At 40.5% G+C, this 19,517-nt stretch overlaps 2 protein-coding genes across 6 annotated transcripts in view; one reads left to right on the forward strand and one right to left on the reverse strand.

The window, feature by feature from the left end:
* Nucleotides 1-9,746, forward strand: part of RAB3GAP2 (RAB3 GTPase activating non-catalytic protein subunit 2) — an 87,635-nt gene extending 77,889 nt beyond the window's left edge. For 2 of the 4 annotated variants that reach the window (XM_024750484.1, XM_024750486.1), the window contains 6 exons: nucleotides 1,187-1,261; nucleotides 1,571-1,789; nucleotides 4,984-5,073; nucleotides 5,279-5,500; nucleotides 6,310-6,468; nucleotides 6,674-9,746. In XM_024750484.1, coding sequence (XP_024606252.1) covers nucleotides 1,187-1,261; nucleotides 1,571-1,789; nucleotides 4,984-5,073; nucleotides 5,279-5,500; nucleotides 6,310-6,468; nucleotides 6,674-6,829 — 921 coding nt within the window. In that variant the 3' untranslated portion in view covers nucleotides 6,830-9,746. The remainder of the gene's footprint in view (nucleotides 1-1,186; nucleotides 1,262-1,570; nucleotides 1,790-4,983; nucleotides 5,074-5,278; nucleotides 5,501-6,309; nucleotides 6,469-6,673) is intronic. The other 2 variants (XR_003003853.1, XM_024750485.1) reach the window with 2 other exon arrangements.
* IARS2 (isoleucyl-tRNA synthetase 2, mitochondrial) overlaps nucleotides 9,399-19,517 on the reverse strand; it is a 66,457-nt gene continuing 56,338 nt past the window's right edge. Inside the window, exons 16-23 of one of the 2 annotated variants that reach the window (XM_024750487.1) lie at nucleotides 18,949-19,051; nucleotides 17,787-17,912; nucleotides 17,039-17,170; nucleotides 15,908-16,014; nucleotides 14,532-14,677; nucleotides 13,637-13,827; nucleotides 11,717-11,861; nucleotides 9,399-10,517 (exon numbers count right to left, since the gene is read on the reverse strand). In XM_024750487.1, the coding sequence (XP_024606255.1) occupies nucleotides 10,375-10,517; nucleotides 11,717-11,861; nucleotides 13,637-13,827; nucleotides 14,532-14,677; nucleotides 15,908-16,014; nucleotides 17,039-17,170; nucleotides 17,787-17,912; nucleotides 18,949-19,051 (1,093 nt within the window). In that variant the 3' untranslated portion in view covers nucleotides 9,399-10,374. The remainder of the gene's footprint in view (nucleotides 10,518-11,716; nucleotides 11,862-13,636; nucleotides 13,828-14,531; nucleotides 14,678-15,907; nucleotides 16,015-17,038; nucleotides 17,171-17,786; nucleotides 17,913-18,948; nucleotides 19,052-19,517) is intronic. The other variant, XM_024750488.1, reaches the window with a different exon arrangement.

Here is a 19,517-nt window from a genome sequence, read left to right on the forward strand (position 1 = left end):
TATGTAGTACCTTATTAACTGTGGGGATGAACTCTGCCTTTAACCATTTTGATGACGCATCGGGAGATAAGAAAAATGGAAAGAGAATAGTATATTAATAAGGAAACTGGTCATGAACTATGGCCAATTTTAATTTACCTTTCCAGATTATCAGATAGTATGTTGAAACTAAGTTTGCCAAGATGTCTTCAACTTTGGACTGTGGACAGGAGGATAACATGCGGCCACTGCTGCGTAGTTTTGCTGTCCTTCAAATTAGAAATTTATAATGGAAGTGGATTCCATATGAGTAGTGAGTTTGATCTACCTTTATCTAATAGCTATTGTACAAATAGTCTTCAGTAATGTTCCAGTCCATGGATACTGGGGCTTATATTTGAGGTCAGTGATTCACAGTGCTAGCGTTTGCTCAAAACTTTGAAATATTCTTATTACAAATATCTTAATAAATACTTGGACACAGGAACCCAGCCATTATAGGCCCTTAGGTCCTGAAAAATCTCCATTGTTGAAGAAATCGTCTGTATGTTCTTGAGAGTGGCTGTATGACTACCGTTCATATATGTGTGTACACACACACACACACACACGTGCTGTATTCCTTAAGGACGAATTACTTAGGGATGTAAGGGATTTGTTGGCTCTTGGTTTAAAAAAAGACTGCATGTGAGCACAGTGGCCCCTTGGACAGGCCCCTTCAGGAAGGATTCGTTGCCCATAGCATCAGTCTGGTGTTTAGTTCACTGGCTTGGGGATCCTAGTTTTGTTCAGAGGGTTCAATTCAGTCCCTCAAAGATGCTCTGGAACCACACCAAGCTGTTTTCTTGGAATTTTTAAGATTCACACACGAGAGGAATCTTACCGCACACCGTGATGGTTTGGCTAGCAAATGCCTCAGCGAGCCAGATGTGAGCGGGATTGCCACCCCGCTGCGTCTTTCCAATACAGAGAGACATTTTTTAAAAGTTGAGGGTAAAACCATCTTTTTTAAAGCCTAATTTTAAAATTAGTTGAATCTAAAGAAAGGAATTAAAAGTCAAGTGCCTTGACTTTCAATTCTTACCTGTCTATTCAGTGCAGAAAGTCAGTCGAATAGGTGTGTTTTTTTTGTGCGTTCTGTTTATTTTTCTGATTAAAAACTAGCAGCTTTGCTGCCGGAGCTAATTATGTCCCTTCTTAAAAACAGGATGTGGGGATGAGCGACACAGCAATGACATCTTTCCTTGGGTGTTGCTGGGATCTTCTTCAGACTTTAATGGAGGTAAAAGAGCTGTATTTTCATTCTGAACTGTCTCTAAAGTGTCAAATATTTTGAAAGTCATTGGACTTAAGAACTATTAAAAGAGATTATTTTTCATTGATTCACGTCTAAGGTTTGACTTAAGCCTAAAAAATAGTGATGTTCCTTAGTAGAATTAGATTTTATGGTTTTGTTTTTCTACTATTATAACTTGAGAGGTGGGGAGAAATACGGGTTTGTACTTTGCTGCTGGTTGTAAGCTCATTAAGATGTTTGCAAACTATTATTTCTCCAATTCTGAACACAGTTCTCCCTTCTCAAAACACCCAGGCAGACGTCAGCCGGGATGAAATGCAAGTGCCCGTCTTGGACACGGAGGATGCCTGGCTGGCCGTGGAAGGACCGGTCTCCATAGTGGAGCTGGCGCTGGAGCAGAGGCACATTCACTACCCGCTCGTGGAGCACCATTCCGTCCTGTGCTCCCTCCTGTACGCCGTCATGAGGTTCTCTCTGAAGGCCGTGAAGCCACTCTCCCTCTTTGATAGTAAGGTAATCCTTGGAGGACTTGAGAGCCTCTCGGAGCTGAGGGTCTAGCAGGACTGTCTTACCGAAGTCGTTCAGCCCTTTGTGTGTGTCTTGTATAGGATTCTTCGTCACGGCGGTCTCTGTCCCCTATTCCTTGTCAGGCTTCCTTGTTCTGGTCTACCTTAAATATTGGTGTCCTAGGGTTCTGCCCTCTCAGCCATCTGCCCTTCTCAGTCTGCACATGCTTCTTGGATACACTCCTTTTCTCCCTCTTGTGTGTCTCCAGGCCTGACCTGTCCCCAGAGTTTGGGGCATGTGTTTCTACTGAACGCCTCTCTTGGCATGTGCTGTGGACTGCAGATACCTCCTTCCTAAAATCTCTCTCTACCCTCACCCGCACCTACCCTTACCTACACTTGCTGTTCCCCCCGAGTTCGCTGGCTTGGTCAGTTGATGAGTGACGTCGCTGTCTGTGCCCTGGGCATAAACTAGCAACCTTGGAGACAGCTAGCTCACTTCCCTTCTTCAAGTCCCACAGTCACTGTAAGTTCATTCTTATCAGTTCTTCCTTAAATCCTTTCTGTCCGTCCCTCTCCATCACTGTAGCCTGAGCTCAGGCCTCATTGTCTCCCCTAGGGTGGTACAGCAGCCTCCAGTTTCCCTCCACCCAGTCCCATGCTGCCAGAGCTTTCTTCCCAAAACACAGATTCAGTTGTATTAGTTTCACGCCAGTACGTAAAACACAGCCTCAACTGGCTTCTCCACCCCAGCTTGTGTCAGTGAACGATGATCCCGCTCTTGCACAGCCCCGGCACCCCCAGACACCTGCAGGCTTCCCGTCGGGCTCCTGGCGCCGGGAGCTCCCCCAGGAAGACTGCGTCCTGGAAGAAGGGGGAACAGGGCGCTGCTGAGAGCTCAGTTCCTTCTCCCAAAGGCACCGTCCACTTGGGCAGCAGCGAGTGAGAGCGGGAGACCTGGCATAGTATTAGTATTTCCTGCCACGGGGAAACATGGAGCCCGAGGAAGGAGGCTCCCCCACCCCATAATTTACCTTTTCTGCCATCCATTCCTCTCTTACCTTGTGCTCTAGCCACTGTTCACTACCCTCCACCCCTCAGAGAAGGCAGACATTCTTATCATCTCTTGTGTTTGTATCGTTCCATTTTCACAGGCAACTATTCTGTATGGTCAGCTCCTATTCGTTATTCATTTATTACTTAAGTGTCACCTTCGCTTCAAAGTCTTTGTCTACATTTCCTGAACTGACCACCTCTTTGCCATATCCCCATGTCTATGTGCCATGCTGGCCACATAACAGGAGCCCAATAATGTTTAATGCATTCATAAGTAAGGAGGTGATAAAGAGAAGGTACATGACAGAGGTCTGCAGAAGGGACGGGAGGGCGTGGTGAGTAGAGTCTGGGAAACCACTGGAAATCAGGAGTTGGTGAGGATGTGGACTGGGGAGAATAATACAGATCATGAAGGGATTTCCAGGAGTCAGTAACCTGAGGACACACTAGGTTCAGTGCTGAAGGAGGGGGGATTAAAATTAAGTCCAGTTTCAAGTTTGGGAGACTGGGCATGGCATTTACAAGGAAGCCCATTTACAATGGTTTGGAAGTGTTGAATCTGAGAGTATATATAAGCAGAAATAGTATGTTTTAAGAACTTTATTTCAATAAGTACTTAAAAGTTTTGTTTTAAAGCAACCAAAATAAAGGGCCTAGCTCAGTACCCCCCTCAAAAAGGTACTTTTAGAAACCAGAACATGTCCAGAATTGGACAAGCACAGTGGTGATGTTAGTCTCAACCCGGATCGTGCTGGGATGGCCTGAGACAGCTGTGTGACTCTCACGTGCAAATACCAAAGCAGGTGTTTTGGCAGGTGAAACGGAATCCCACCCCTGCCATTTACCGGCTAGAGTTATTTCAGTTCTCCTAGCCTGAGCATTCTTCTTCTAGTGCCTACCTCATGGCTGTCGTGAGGGTTAAATGACATACTCAACGTGAAGTACTTTGTGTCTGGAATGTAGTAAATAATAAATGTGCACACATATTCCCAATCCAAAGGCTCTGGTGTAGAATAGACCCTTATATCTAAGACCTCCGGGTAGAAACTAGAGAGTAACAGACTGTGGGTGAGTGTGTGGGAAAACCTTCAAACGGTGATGTCCACGTGTGGTGGGTTGCCGTTGCAAGTCTGGTGTCTCTCACCACTAAAGGATGAGTTGCTTCACCCTACTTGGCGGTCACACCAGCTGACCTGCAATCATAGATTAGGTCTAGAAAGTACCTTAGGTGATATCTGGCATGACCTGAAAAAACAGCAGCCCAGGATGGTGGGGTCATTTGTCCAAGGTGACCTGTTTGGAAGGGGTGGGCCTGGGACTAGAGCCTGGGTCTTCCAGCTCTTTGCTCTGTATTACATTTCCTTCCTGGGGACTTGTGAAATCCTATTTCCTGATATTCCTTTTTGACTCTTCGGAAACAGATCTGTTCTCTGAAACAAATGTTTTTAAACAGTTCAGCAAGTGTTTTATTAAGAGGATGCAGAGTATATACTATGTGTTATCAACTATTGCACAACAAATGATCCCCGAACTTAGTGGCTGAAAACAGCAAATGAGTAGCATGTGTGTGAGTCTTGTTTAGGTGGCTCTGGCCCCAGGTCTCTCGCAGGTCTGCAGCTGGGGTGTCAGTCAGGGTTGCAGTCTCACCTCTGGGCTCCACCGGGGGCGGGATTGGGGATCCACTTCCAGGCTTACACGACTACCAGCGGGATTCAGCTCCTTGCCACACGCATGACTCCGTAGGGCAGCTCACGGCACGGCAGCCCTCCGAGTAAGTGAGAGTGATTATGAGCTCCTAGGGCAGAAGGCACAGTGCTTTTGTTACCTGATCCTGCAAGTGACCTGCCGCATCTCTGCCTGATTCTGCTCACTAGCAGTGAGTCACCAGCACCCCCTCGGGGGAATGGCATTACACAAGGCACGGGTACCAGGAGGAGGGGACCACCGCGGCCCACCCTAAAGGCTGCCTACCGCACGCTAGATAATAGTTATAAAAATTAAATGAATAGAATTAAGTGTTATTGTTCAAAGACAAAAAAGATCAAAGAGTTATTCTTGATTAAATGACTTCGTTTTTAAATCTTTTTTTTCACCTTAATAACAGTTCATACTCATCAGTTTTCTTGGTCTCTTCTTTCTCTTTAGGGGAAAAACGCATTTTTCAAAGACCTAACTTCAATTCAGTTATTACCTAGTGGGGAAATGGATGCAAATTTTATTTCTGTACGACAGCAGGTAATTAGTTATTGGGATGACCACCTCTAAGGTGTTCTTGAGAGTTAACTTGCCTTTAAATTATGTGTCTTTTTTTGGTAACTATTTTAATGGAAAAGCCACAGTAATTGACAGGAAAGTCAACGATTACTTGGATTTGCATATTTTTAATGAAACATACTAACAGGGTGTTGCTCTCCTTCTTTGCCCATCGCCCATCTTCAAGTTCTTATTGAAAGTCGTCAGTGCAGCTGTCCAGGCCCGACATGCAGTCACGAAGGACAAAGGCTCCTCAGAAGAGGCAATGACCACTCTTTTTGGGAAAGACCAAGATTGGCCAGTGCTGGCCCTGGATCTGGCCCATCACCTTCAAGTTAGTGAAGATGTTGTTAGGAGGCATTATGTGGGGGAACTCTACAGCTATGGAGCTGACCACTTAGGAGAAGAGGTAATAATCACCCGGTGAATGTCATTTGGGCTCAAGTTTTAAAATTGATAGCTCGAGTAAAGAATCAGTAAAGTTGCCAATAAAGCTTTTTGCTTTTCCTTCTTTTGTTAGAACTTCTAGGCACAAAACGTGAAGAGAATTAAAATAAAAAGCTAATCAGATTCCTGTTTCTGGTCAATGTTTAGTGTAACTCCTGCCGTATGTCGGGCCTGTTTTATGCAGAGGGACAGAGCCATAAACAAAACAGACGGGGTGCCTTCCTCAGAATCCACAGTCTACTCGTAGGAGCAGAGAAGCAGGCTCAGTTCTGTACTGAGTGGTAAATGCTGTGAAGAAAATTCACAAGACCATGTGAATAAACAGAAGTATAACAGGGTGGTCAGAGGTGACATGAGAGCTGAGCCCCCAAGGGTAAGAAGCAGCCCAGCCACTCAGAAAACCGGGGGAGCATTGCTAGAGGCAGAAAGAACACGAGGTCTGAGGTCAGGGACCAGGTCACAGGAGGTCTCATAGCCCACGGTTAGTCACGACATGATTTAATATAATCCCTTCTTTTGCCCAAAGCTTGAAAATGACTCCTGTAGTCATGCTGAACTGAAAAATTAGGAGATAAGAGGCGGCCAAAGTCAGGTGATGAGAAGAAATTTGGGTTTTAAATGCTGTTTGAATTGGGCTTTCTTTTGGTTGTGTAAATGGCCATACCTCAGAAATGAAGTAGCCTCTCCTAGGCACCGAACTAGGCACGGGTGGTGCCTTTCCTAAAGGAAGCCCAGCTGTTAGCTTTTGCATGTTCACGTTCATCTCCACAGGCCATCCTCCAGGTTCAGGACAAAGAGGTCCTGGCCTCGCAGCTGCTGGTGCTGATAGGGCAGCGGCTGGCGCACGCGGTGCTGCGCACGCAGACGAGGGAGGGGCTGGAGCTACTTGCCAGGCTGCCCCCGACGCTGTGCACCTGGCTGAAGGCCATGGTAAGTGCCGGCAGTGAGAGGAGTCAGCAGGTCACTGGATGTTTTTTCACGTGCATTTTCAATAGAGGAAAAATTTAAGTTTAATCTACTTAGTTCTGAAGAAAAGCATTTTTATTGGGAAATTACTCTCTGGCTAATGCTTAAGTTCAAGTAAGATGATTCCGTTGTATGTAACTGACGGGTTATTTTTGTGTCCCATTTGCAGAACCCCCAGGATCTTCAAAACACAGAAGTGCCAATTGCAACAACAGCTAAACTAGTAAATAAAGTAATTGAGCTTTTACCAGAAAACCACGGGCAGTATAGTTTAGCCTTACACCTCACTGAAGCTGTGGAAGCCATAGCTATTCCTCCTTTATGACACTTTATCTACTGTAAACAGTCTAAAATTGTGTGACTATAATATGAATTAGTGCATGGTTATTTTACACAGTAAGATCTGGAATTTTATGGAGGGAATATGGTTTTTTTCCTTTTGTAAAATAAATAAAAATACATTATTACTTTTAAAAAGTGCAGTCTTGGCTAAATTCCCCTCCTTTGGTTAATACTGATGATAAAATACGAACAAGTATCAATTATACTATTAATTCCTCTTGCAGATGTTTGACTGTTTATTTTTAATTCAAGCACTTAAGTAGCTTTATTGTTAAACTTTGCTATTTAAAATTGGTTATAATTTACAGATTATGTTCTTAACATTCTATATTTCGTACTCAAAACGTTATTGTAATTAAATTTAAACGTGTTCATGTACAGTCCCCACCAGTTACATGAGAGAAGTACACCACTTCCTTTTTAGTAAATGTTGGGAAAACGCTTTTGTTATCATGCTTGGTCCCGTACTGCGGCACTGCCCCCTGGAGCTCTGGATGCTGACAGGTTTCTTTCCCAGAGGTTATGCTGTTGCCATCAGAGGAGGATGACCCTGCCTGTGGCGGAATAATGGGTTCAAGATCATATATTCATCAGAATGGACACCAAACAGAACCCTTAACCTGCTGTACTTGCCAAAACAGAATCTAAGATGCAAGCAACACAGCAAAATTAATTAAAATGCAAGTTAAGATTTGCTTTTTGCCAAGATTCAAAGCTGTATCCACATCAGGTAATTGTAAAAATGTATTATCTTGTAAAACTCACATTTTAAAATAAGGGGCAAAGATGCTAAAAATCTAAGGTCCAACTTTATTTTTCCTACGAGTGTTTTGAGATGTCTGCTTCTGGGATTTGGTAATGTTACCTGTTCTTAAGAACAATACAGAAAATGCTTAGTGATGATACTACAGCTTTAGCGAACCTACCTCACAGCTGGCTTGAGAGGATAAATACAACTAATTTTGTATTAGTTGTATACCACTAATAGTTGTATACAGTATACAACTATAGTGCCTAGAGCAGTCCAAGTGCTGAATAATGACGAATGAATAATCATTTGTTGATTAAAACCAAATTAACCAAAAAACTGTAAACCAAAACTCTGTAAAGAGCTGCACAAATAACACCAAGTATTTATTAGGGTAAATCTTTGGAACGTAGCCATACGTAAAGTGCGAGTACTGACACGTCCTGGATCACAGTTGTTATTCGCAGCAACTCGTTGTGATACCGAAGTTTGTTCTTCACTTCCTTAGGAAGAAGCCAACTCTCGCAGTTGTGCAAATCTGAGGCGTTGTATCAGGAACATAAAAGAAAAGTCTGATGTTTGAGGATATCCCAGTGTAAATTCTTTTTAACTAAGAGATCACATCCAAATAAGAACTGTCTAAAACTTACTTAATAATTAGTTTCATTTGTCGATAAAATCTTGAAAGATTCATTTTCAGATGTCTTGAGGACGTGGGGTGAGGGCCTTGTATGTCTGATTGATTGAGGCACACGCTGCAGTAGAAACACTGAAAACGACCTCGGGCTGGTCTAGCCTCTCAGCCTCTGCTGGGATTTCTGCTGCCCCATCCAGACACATTTATATGATTTCTCGTAAACGTGTCTAGCTCTGTATAGTCACTTGCGTGTATTCTGAAAGATTAGTTCTTTCTGTGACTTTTCTAAATACTCTGAAAGTAGTTATGAACCTTGGAGGCTGGACAAAGAAACTTGGAATTACAGGCGTTTTTAAAGATTAATAAATCATAGTCACTTTGATTCCGTTATCACTTTTGGGGGACACGGTATCTAATAAGCATTTTAGATAATAAAACTGGCTGAACTTATTCTAGTAGGACATGTAATCAAATTTGGGGATTGTTGAGAATATTAATCAGCTGAAATATGGCTCCTAGAACCATAACATCGAGTCTCTAGTTAGATTTATAATCCTAAACTTTGCCATTCAAAGAATTTTAAAATTGAATTCTCAGTTGTATGGTTAAAAAAAGCAGTTAAATATTTTACTACTTCATTAAGGGCTTTTAAAATAAATCTGATAGAGGAAAGGAAAATAAATACCTGTGTATGCATTGTGTAACCATGAAGAGCCACAAATAACGAAACAGAATGGACAGTTTCTGAAACAGGTATGTTGCACATACTGCAGTTACTGGTGGGAAACCGATAACCAGCGAGTAGTGTCTTCTTAGATCTACTCCCACCGCCAACCCCCCAATACACCGTTCCTCATGAACATTAAATAGGCATTTTATACCTTGTTAAATTCTGTTGTATAATGCAAAGGAAAACAAAAGCGTTCAAATAATCATAAATTCTACATTACAGGTTGTATTTAGATGTAGAACTAGAAGAGACAGGATAAATGCAAATGAAGAGGAATATAGCACACCAAGCTTCTAAATGGTTCATGCTTTTGCAAAAAGAAAAATGAGGTATGGAGAAAAGTGTTTCACCTTTGTTATAAAAATTAAGCTAAGGTCGAAGTAAACACTTCAATTTAAATTGCTTTCTTTAAAAAAGAAATTGATTACAGTTCAAAATCACAGAAAACTCAGATTTAATAACACTCAGCATACCTGGAATAATAAGTTCACTTAGCAGTTGCTGTGGTTCATTTCACTTATAAGGGACAAATATTTTTAAAGTACTCGATACCAACAGTGAAAGCCCTCTCTCACCCTGACAGGAATGGATTTGCTGTATTTCTGCCAAACAGAATTAACCATCCTTGGAAAGATTTTAATCCAGTACTGAATTGTTTATAAAATGCCCTATTATCTACTGTAATGTATTGTAAGTAGTCAAATTCTGTATATACTGCTATTTTCTGTGTCTGTTCATTGTAGTGAACTTTTATGTGTATTAGTGAAATAAATTTTCAGCTTTCATGTTGTTTCCTTAACATTTATAAATATAAGTATTAAGATACTTTCCGCTCTTACAGGAGAATAACAAACTTGGTGATGTCTTCGCTTCCGAGGCAACCCAAAAACTAGCTGTTCTGAAAAGGTCGGTGCGTGCTGTTAAGGTGGAGTGAAATTACTCTTGTCATCTCTTAAGCGAGACACCCCTCTGCCATTCCCCTTCAAGACCACAGGTTTTTTACTGGATATTCACAACTTTTGCACCACCATCAGTCAGTAATTCCCCAGGGGCCTTTATTTTTAGACATTATAGAACTTAAATACTGAGTCAAGAAGATTGATAAAATATAAAACATTTTCTGCTGAGCCACATTTGTAGGCAAGCATTTTCAGTGTCTATGTTCTGAGGAAGTCCATTATGGATCCATCTGCATAGGTGTATTTTTCCATGTGTATATATACACGTTATTTTTTATTTAGCTACAGAAAAAACTTGTAGCTCTAACTCTGACTCTCATCCTCTATCACTTACTCTTCCACTCATTACCTAAATCTTGGATTTCTTTGCAGTGCTGTGAACAATCCACCTAAACCCCCAGGCAGTCCCGTCAGGAAGTTCTTGCTCAGAAAGCCCTCAACACACAGGGAGGTGTTACTTCCCTCTCACGACTTCTGCGCATCGCGGACAGAGTGTGTCTGATGACTCAGCGGCGTACTTCCAACAGCGAGGGCATTTTTCCTTGGTAGTTGGCATGACAATTACTTTATATGAAGACTCTTCACGAATATCACCACCTATGAAAGAAAAACACGTGAAGAGTATTTTTGATAGGCCACTGAACTTGTACAACTCATTTTTTAATTGGTAGGCAGGTGCTCCTTTTTCAAAGCTTCCTCCTTCCTGCCTTGGAAAATACTGCTTCATTTGCACATTTGTACATAAACAGCCAAGACAGTGGACTCACGCACTCATATACAACCTGACGGACTGGGGAGAGATGAGGAATCTGAGACCCTGAGAGACTGATTTTTCCACAGGTCACTGAGTTCTGTATCTACTCAGGCAGAGCAGGCCTCCTAGCTCTTCATCTGGGTACAGTTCTGATAAATTACACTGCCTCTCCAGCTACATACTGGTTTAAGAATTTTAAAAAGAGCCAAATTAGACTGACAATGGCAGTGTCCCCACATTAAACTTCTTGGTTTGGACAAAAGGAAACAAAAGCTTCTCCACAATGAATAGACCTCAGACTGGTAATGTACAGTAAAGAAAGTAAACTATTTTCTAGTCATTGCACAGAGAATGTAGATTAACATTTTGAAAAGCAAATTAAGCCAGAATCTACTACATGGTCAATGCTGCCAGACCTCAGATTTCAACTGACACCTCCCACCTCCTGCCGGTACCTAAAAGCTATTATGAAAAGCACAGACAGCATCACTTTTCCCAAAATATCTGCATGTTTTTCTCTCTTAACATTACTTGGCCTCCTTTCCATCAACGAGAATGAATTAAGTTGACAAAATCCCCTATCAAACAAATAACTACAAAATGCTTCTATCAGTGTGGGAATGAGTTCAGTAAAACTTCCTTGATTCTCCATTAACAGTGGCTACATGACACTTTAATTTGGGGTGAGCATAATAAGAAATTTTAGACTCAACAGTGGGGAAGGGTAGCAGGGCTGGGCAGGACTAAGTATCGAAGGACAGAGGGCACAAAAGTCAACCAAAGTAAGGTAGACTGACTTCACATGCAGGGACAATGACTTATTCCCTCTCCTCCCGTAGCCCTGTGCTCCTAAGATGGGCAGGTACGGCACTTTGAGAGCTAGTTTTGACACCTGACCACTGTTGACACTGCTTCCACAGAAAACCGTATCCCAAGTGTATATGTGCCTTTAGAGTACAAGTGGTCCACTGCAAAGCTGGAGATGACCTATAATTATCATTCAGTTCCCCAGATACCGCTGTTACTCTCACCTCCTTCTTACCTTCTAGGTTGATTAGAAATGTCCCTTTAAGCTCAGTGACATCTGCAGTTACTGCTCGTGGTTCCTGAGAGAGCAAAGTTGTCTGGGACGCCATCATTAATTCATTCAGCTGAGAGGTGCTGGAAGTCTCCTCAGCCTGTAGCATCTGGGCACGAGCATCTGCAAGTTACTATCTATCTAAATTAAGCTGTTACCATAAACAGGTTATAAGAAGAGATGCTGCAAGTTCTTGTGTTTGGTGAGGAACCCTTTGGGACCATTACCTCCTGAGCTAATACTATTAAATAAATCAATTCTTACTAGTATAAAAAGGTAATAACTAAAAACTTCTAATCAATTATATTGATGGAGAATACACTGTAAGCCAGGCACTTCACTTTGCTAGATGGCTAAATGTCCATCCAGTATTTGTAATGATCGCAAAACAGCTACAGTGTTTTTCATCCCCATTTTACAAGTGAGGAAGAGCTTGCTCAGAGAGGTTAACTTGCCAGGCGTTCCCGACCTGGCAAGTGCAGCTGCAGTTCCAGCCCAGGTCTGTCCACCTCAGAGCCCATACTTCTTCCCTGTATCATGCTTCCTACAGTAGGAGAGGGGTTAAGATACTATCTAAACAAGGATCTGCTTTTAGCAGTGTAGACCAATGGTGACAATCTGAGTAATGCACAGAGCTCTTCTGAAGCACACAATCTGGATATCTGATAAGCACTCTTACATTTTTTGTTGTAGTTTCCATCTTCAAAACGAGTGTGTGAGCTAAGTAATACAAAATTCCTTAAGGAAAAAAAAAATCAGCTCATGACGAAACAGGAGATTCAGAGATTAATTTGGTTTTAACAAATTCATACAGTTAGTAACTGACAGATCCAGGACTCCATTAGCTAGTTAGTGTAATTCCTAAGAAAAATACATTCACATTTTTGAAAATCACAAAGTATTTTTTTTCCAATATAAATGATCCAAACAAGCTGTATTGTTTTCAGCTTATTACTCAGACCTAATGAAGTCAAAGGAAACATGACATGTAGGGGAAAAGCCCAGTACTAGGCTGTGTGGCCCCAGCCAGGTCACAGCTTCAATGGGGCTCAGTTTCCTGGCTCATAAAATGGAGTCATCAGCTTCCCAACTTGTAAATTTTAAAATGTGAACATCTTACCAAAATTCTGTTATCTGATCAACAATCTTATACCTACTGGCTATTTCAAGCCTCAAATCTTAATCAATTTAATTATATTATTAAAAGTTTAAATTGAAGTTCCAACCAAATGAGACGGTCATTTTTTAGTAAACTATGATACCAGTAAAACTTTTTTAAAAAACATATTCACTACCAATTTTCTTCTCAAACGTTAAAACTAGAGAAAAATCTTGAGTCTATGTTAAGCTCTAAGTCAGTCTGCCCAATCAACCCCTAAGAATCCCAAGAAGAAACTTCTGATGGCCCTTTTGAAAATTAAAAAATAGGATGAATGCTTTGAGATCACATGATAATTTGCTGGAGCAAATGAATTTTCTTCAGATCTCATGAGAAAAAGATAAAAAATATTTTTGGGGATTTGATTTGAATCTGGTCCAGATGGACAAAATTCTCAAAAGCTCCCGATTTTTGTGTATTCTGATACGACTGCCATATTGTCTAATTAGCCCTGAGGGCTTACATTTCAAATAGAACTTTATTACACCTTCCCATCCCAACCTAAAAAATAAGTATCAACAGTACATGTTTCATAAGAGAAGAAAAAGGAAGCACAGAGAAGTCGGAAACAAAGAGTCAGTGATGAGTATTAGGATTAGATAACAGAAATCCTAATTTATAAATTTTTAAAAATATATTATTTACACTGAGATTTTTTAAAACTAAATTTCACATGAAGCTGTATGATATGAACACCATTTCAAAAGGAACAAATTGCTGCTTACTTCTATTATCTCAAAAAGCAGTCCAGGCTCAATCACAATGATAACCTCATACTCAGCTGCATTTCTGCCAGGGATGCTTCCAAGAAATGAATCTCTCATCGCACACGCACTCTCTATTGCTTCTTCCAGTCCAGGCTTCTTCCAGATAGAACTGGTTCTAATCCATCCAGTACGAAAAACACTCTTGGGTTCTTATTAAAAAAAAAAAAAAAGTTAACCAATTTAAATATATTTTAAACTGTATATAAAGCTCAAACCATTAAATATTTACTATGCATGGAAAATAAGAATTGTTATTTATGACAGTTAGCACGGAGCCATCCTAAATGCTTACCAAACATTTATATCAACATTTGGAAATGTAAACAAAGGATAAAGATATACAGTGAGATCTCAAAGGATGCCTAGAAGAAAATAAAATAGAAATATCCCAATATTACAGTAGTTGTCTCTGGGTTATAAGTAAGATCATGAGTGACTTTTGTCCTCTTTCTAAAATTATACAGTTTCTAATTTTCTGTAAGCTTATTAATACAACCAGACAGAAAAAACTATTATAAAAATATTCACAGGCACTATATGTTTGTTTTAGTAAAAGCCTAAAATATATTTCTGACATTTATAAAGGTATTTAAGAAAAAGTGATTTCTCAATATAGTCAAGCTGCTAATACATTTCAGAAAGCACTTTAAGGTGGCATGAAGACCACGCTGAACTTCATCCTACTCCACACACAGGTGCAGAAACTACTAAATGATCGAGATGCAAAATGATCGAGGCCACAAAACAGTCACTGTAGATGAATAAGTGCCTCTTTTGTGAAGTAGATAAAATGAGAAGCTGCACCCTTAGCCAGGGTCTTTCTCATTCAGAGAACAAATCAAGTATTTCTTACCTTTAATGTAAGGTACGTACTGGAATACCTCTTCAGCCAAGTGAGGAAGAATGGGAGCAAAAGAACGAACCATTACATCCAAAATTTCGGCTAAGGCAGTCTGACAGGAGCGTCGTTTGGGATCATCCGCATTTTCACAATAAAGCCTGTTGAAGAACAACTTGTTGAGCGGTTGGCAACACTCTGTACGCGATGACTGCCAGGATGGGATCTGCCTCAGGCTGGGTTCATTCTGACAGTGCCTAAGCCTGTGGCTCCAACGTCTTCTAATTAAAGGATAAAATATTCCATCATACAACTTTTTTTTTTTAATTTATTTATTTTTGTGTGTGCTGGGTCTTTGTTTCTGTGCGAGGGCTTTCTCCAGTTGCGGCGAGGCCACTCACCGTCACGGCCTCTCCCGTTGCGGAGCACAGGCTCCGGACGCGCAGGCTCAGTAGTTGTGGCTCACGGGCCCAGCCGCTCCGCGGCATGTGGGACCTTCCCGGACCGAGGCACGAACCCGTGTCCCCTGCACTGGCAGGCGGATTCTTAACCACTGCGCCACCAAGGAAGCCCCATACAACTTTTTTGATAACATCCTCTATGCCTTCCAAGTGTGCCCACCTCCGGAAAAACTCTCATACCTACGCTATGTCCAATTCTGTTTTTCCGATCAATAACAGCTAGAATCTAGACAACTGTGTTAAAGGAAAATTAATGTTAGTTGAAGGTATTTAAAAATGTGACTCCCCACCCCTGTGACCCTCTCAGTGCGTCAAGGGAAGGACTGGGAGTTACAGTCCCATTGAAAGGTCCCTGAGGTGCGGATAGACTGCGGCTGACACCTCACACTGGCTCAGTTACTGTCACACATAAGAGTCACACCGTGTCGCCTGCATTCTGGAGCAAAACATGAAGACAGCACCAAGCCTGCCTCTAAAAGGCTATCGCTGATGTTATACAATGTCATTATATTAATAACTGGCTGAATACTTCTCTCTGAGAAATATCCCCCTCAAGGTCAGCAAACTCCTGAGGACAAGCGGTACGTTCGCTACCTCATATTCACAGCTGGTACTTACTGAGCACTTACTCTGTCAAACACAGCATTCAGCACATGACTTATATTGTATCTTTTCATTTCCACATTCTGAGACAGGTATTATCGTCACCATTTTACAGATTAAAAAACTGAGATTATAGGATAAGTTGCCTCAGCTCATAAAGCTAGTGACAGGATGAAACTTCCTAATCAAGACTTGACTCAAGAACCCAACTTCTTAATAACGGTACAGGGCAGCCCCTCTTGCTCGCCTCTGCTTTCCAACATCTGCCAAGCAGCGCAGACGTTCAAGCAGTGTTTGCTGAGTATTTCAATATTCAGTCATACATACCTATCTTTGATTATGCTGAAATAAAAGTTGGAGAGTTCTCTGGTATAAAATGCTCGTAATAGCCGAACAACTTTTCCAAAGTCATACTGCTTATATGAATCGGTAATCTAGGGAACAAAGCCAAAATAAATTTGGAAGCTGGGATAAGCAAATAAAAATGCAAGTCATCATGAGCAAAATATGTTCCTTTTCAAAATATGTTTCAAAGGCAGAACGCGAGAGCACTTAAGGATCTTTAAAACGTCGTTTCTGGATATGAAAGTCACCATCCTCAGAAAACACTGAATAGTCTACCCTGAAAACTACAAAAGAACACACACCAAATGAAAAGATCAGGTTTTAAATGATGAAGCCACACCATTTTAAAACAGCAAAGAGTTTAAGTTACCAACGTTCCTTCATTTATGCCTGAAAAGTAAAATTGGGCAAAAATCTGCATGTACGACTCTTAAGGGTATGTGGAAGCAATTCTAATTTTTGAGAAAACACAAAATATTTGTGTTTATATATGAGAGGATATCTTATAAGACAACATAGGAATCATCGTTTCAGTTATTTCTATACTTTTGAGATGTTTATTTCTATACTTCTGCAGTTAAATAAAGTACAACTCTATTTTATTCCTTCCTATTAAAGAAATACACGGAACTGATTTCAAGAGAAAAATGTGGTCTGAGGGGAGGCCTGGGCCTACTGCTGCCACCAGGTACTCCTGTAGTCTTTTGAGAGACCAGGAAAGAAATCATAAGACTTCATACCTAATCAACCTAGGACCATGTGGAATTTATCAACTTTTTTTTTTTTTTTTTTTTTTTTTTGCAGTACGCAGGCCCCTCACTGTTGTGGCCTCTCCCGTTGCGGAGCACAGGCTCCAGACGCGCAGGCTTAGTGGCCATGGCTCACGGGCCCAGCCGCTCCATGGCCTGTGGGATCTTCCTGGATCGGGGCACGAACCCGTGTCCCCTGCATCGGCTGGCAGACTCTCAACCACTGCGCCACCAGGGAAGCCCAAGTATAACTTTTTTTAGTGCTTTTAGATCCTATTTCTAACAAGGAATGCTCCAATCATGTACAACCCAAATTTCAACATACAACTGTGCTATTTCCAAAAGCTTATAAATGTACACTTACCTTGTTTGCTAAATCCTGCAGTAAGTGTAGCATATACTGGTCTATGAAATACATATTGTTAACAGGGACAGAATCTGTTTCTGGGTTGAAACCAGCCACATTTCCCAAAAGAAAGCGGAGAGTATTCCTAAGCTATAAATATTGAGGAAAAAAATATACAGTCAAAAAATATATGAGTCCTTCAGTTATTACTGAAAAATTATTTTCTTTCTCTATAATTTTTATCCAACTCATGTTACTTTCTTAATGGGATACTTTGTTATATCATTCCTATAATAAGACTACAAATGCAGAAAACAAACTCATTTCAAAAGCTCAGTTGCAGAAACAACCACTGTACTTTATACATAAAAACTGAATTTTCATTATATTTCTTTAAAATCTAAGGGCAAATTGCCTTTCAGTGGCCCAAGTTTGTTCATCTGTGTCGGTAAGAATGTTGTGTAGGTAAAAATAAATGGAATAAATGTGCACAGTCATTGAGCACATAAAAAGTATACAAAATTAGTATAATTTCATATTATATTAAAATATAAAAAGACAGTGTATAAAATTATCAGCATTACTACTTATATTTTTAAACAAATAAATTAGCACAGGATATTTTTAAAAGCTCGTAACATGTGGAGAACTCATTTTCATTCAGTTGTGAAGTGCCAACAAAAATGTGCCTCATTTTTTTTTAACAACGACTCAGTAAACTTTTCATTCGGGAATAGTACATAATAGAAAGAGTAGTGACTCTGACCTTGTTAATATCATCTCTGGCAGCATTCAGTACAAATGGACTAATTATCACTTCAGTGAAGACATTGGACTCAGCGACCCACCAGCGAAGGACATCAGCACCATAGGGAGGCTCTTTGCTTTGATCCTTTTCATTGAAGGAAAAAACCATATAAACATATAAATGGCTTTCGATTACAATTTGGTGAACAGAAGCTTTAGGTAAGACTCCTATTTAGAAATGTTTGAGCAAAATGTAAGCATAAAATATAACCGTACTGTAACGAAATAAGGGCTAACGATCTCAGAGATCAGGCTGAATCTAAAACAACAACAAAACTGGAAATAGGGAGAGTTCGGCCCTCAGTCTTGTTCAGCGGCTTCCTGTCATGTCTGTAAACAGCCACTACAGCAGGTGGACAGAGTACTGCCCCAGATGCGTCTGTGATGGGGGAGCGGGCTGGGGGAGGGGAAGGATTGCTTTTCCCTCGCAATATTCCCAAGCTACTCCGACAGAGTTGATTACTGGACACTAGGAGGGCAGTAAAAAGCCAAGGGAGTAAAATAACAGAGAAGGGCTTTCTTTTCTGAAAGCAACTCCAAAATAAACCAAAGTATCAGCAACCCCAGACTGATGTTCATTAATGACTTGCTTTAAAGTGTATCATTTCCAAGAATATAACAACATTCATTCATTCACTTACTCATGGCTGCGTGGCTTGCGGGATCTCAGTTCCCTGACCAGGGATCGAACCTGGGCCCCCAGAGGGAAAGCGCCAAGTCCTAACCACGGGGCCTCCAGGGAATTCCCTGAAACATGCATTTAGAAGATGCGATCTAATTTTTTTCCTATACTGTTTCTGTTTAACTGTAAAACTACAGTTTATAAAGTTTTAAAGTTCAGACAATTAAAAGAGGGATAGCATGGCTCAGAACCTAACTGGAGATTCAGACCTGAAATGAGTCAAAAGGGCCACAATCCCAACCCTGCCCTTTTTCAAAACAAAAGAAAAAATCACATATCATTTGAGAGTCCAGATTTAAAACACGGTAAAGCATTTGTTATTAGTATAGAAGATAGTTTTGTGAGGTTTTTTTTTACATTGGAGTAACTATATTAATGGTTATGGCTGCCAACTTAGCCTTAAAACAAAAATAAAATGAATTTTTAGGGAATCACCTACTTGTCCTCCATTAATGACAACATCAGGATCAATGACATTCCCGAGAGACTTGGACATCTTTTCTCCCTTTTCTCCAAGGGTAAATCCATGAACAACCACTGTCCTAAGAAGACAAATTAGCTATTATAATAATGAAGACAATGATGATCGTCTTTTCGAAGGTGACTCACAGCTTAAAAAGAGTAACTTAGTTTGACATAAAAATCTTTTTTCTTGACAAATTATGTATGAAAACTTTTCTTCAAAGTCTGACTCTCAGCTACTTGTTTATCCTGATAAATAGTAAGTTCTCTTATACACAAAATTTTTATGTTTACATTCACTAAACAATTATCTCCTGAGCAACTATTATGTACTGATTTTGAACATTAAAACTAACCAGGAAAAAGTATGTCTTAAAAAATTATCTTCAAAAGGACAATTTGAGAGAAATATATATCTGCTGTTCTATCGACTTTTAAAAGCATGTCATACAAGAAACATAAAACATGCAAACTGTGAGATGGGTTTTCACTTTAAGATAGCAAAAATCTTAAGCTATTAAAGAATCTTTCTGATTAGAACCTCCA

This window comes from Neophocaena asiaeorientalis, unplaced genomic scaffold, assembly GCF_003031525.2.
Source record: "Neophocaena asiaeorientalis asiaeorientalis breed wild unplaced genomic scaffold, Neophocaena_asiaeorientalis_V1.1 scaffold430, whole genome shotgun sequence".
Lineage (NCBI taxonomy): Eukaryota > Metazoa > Chordata > Mammalia > Artiodactyla > Phocoenidae > Neophocaena > Neophocaena asiaeorientalis.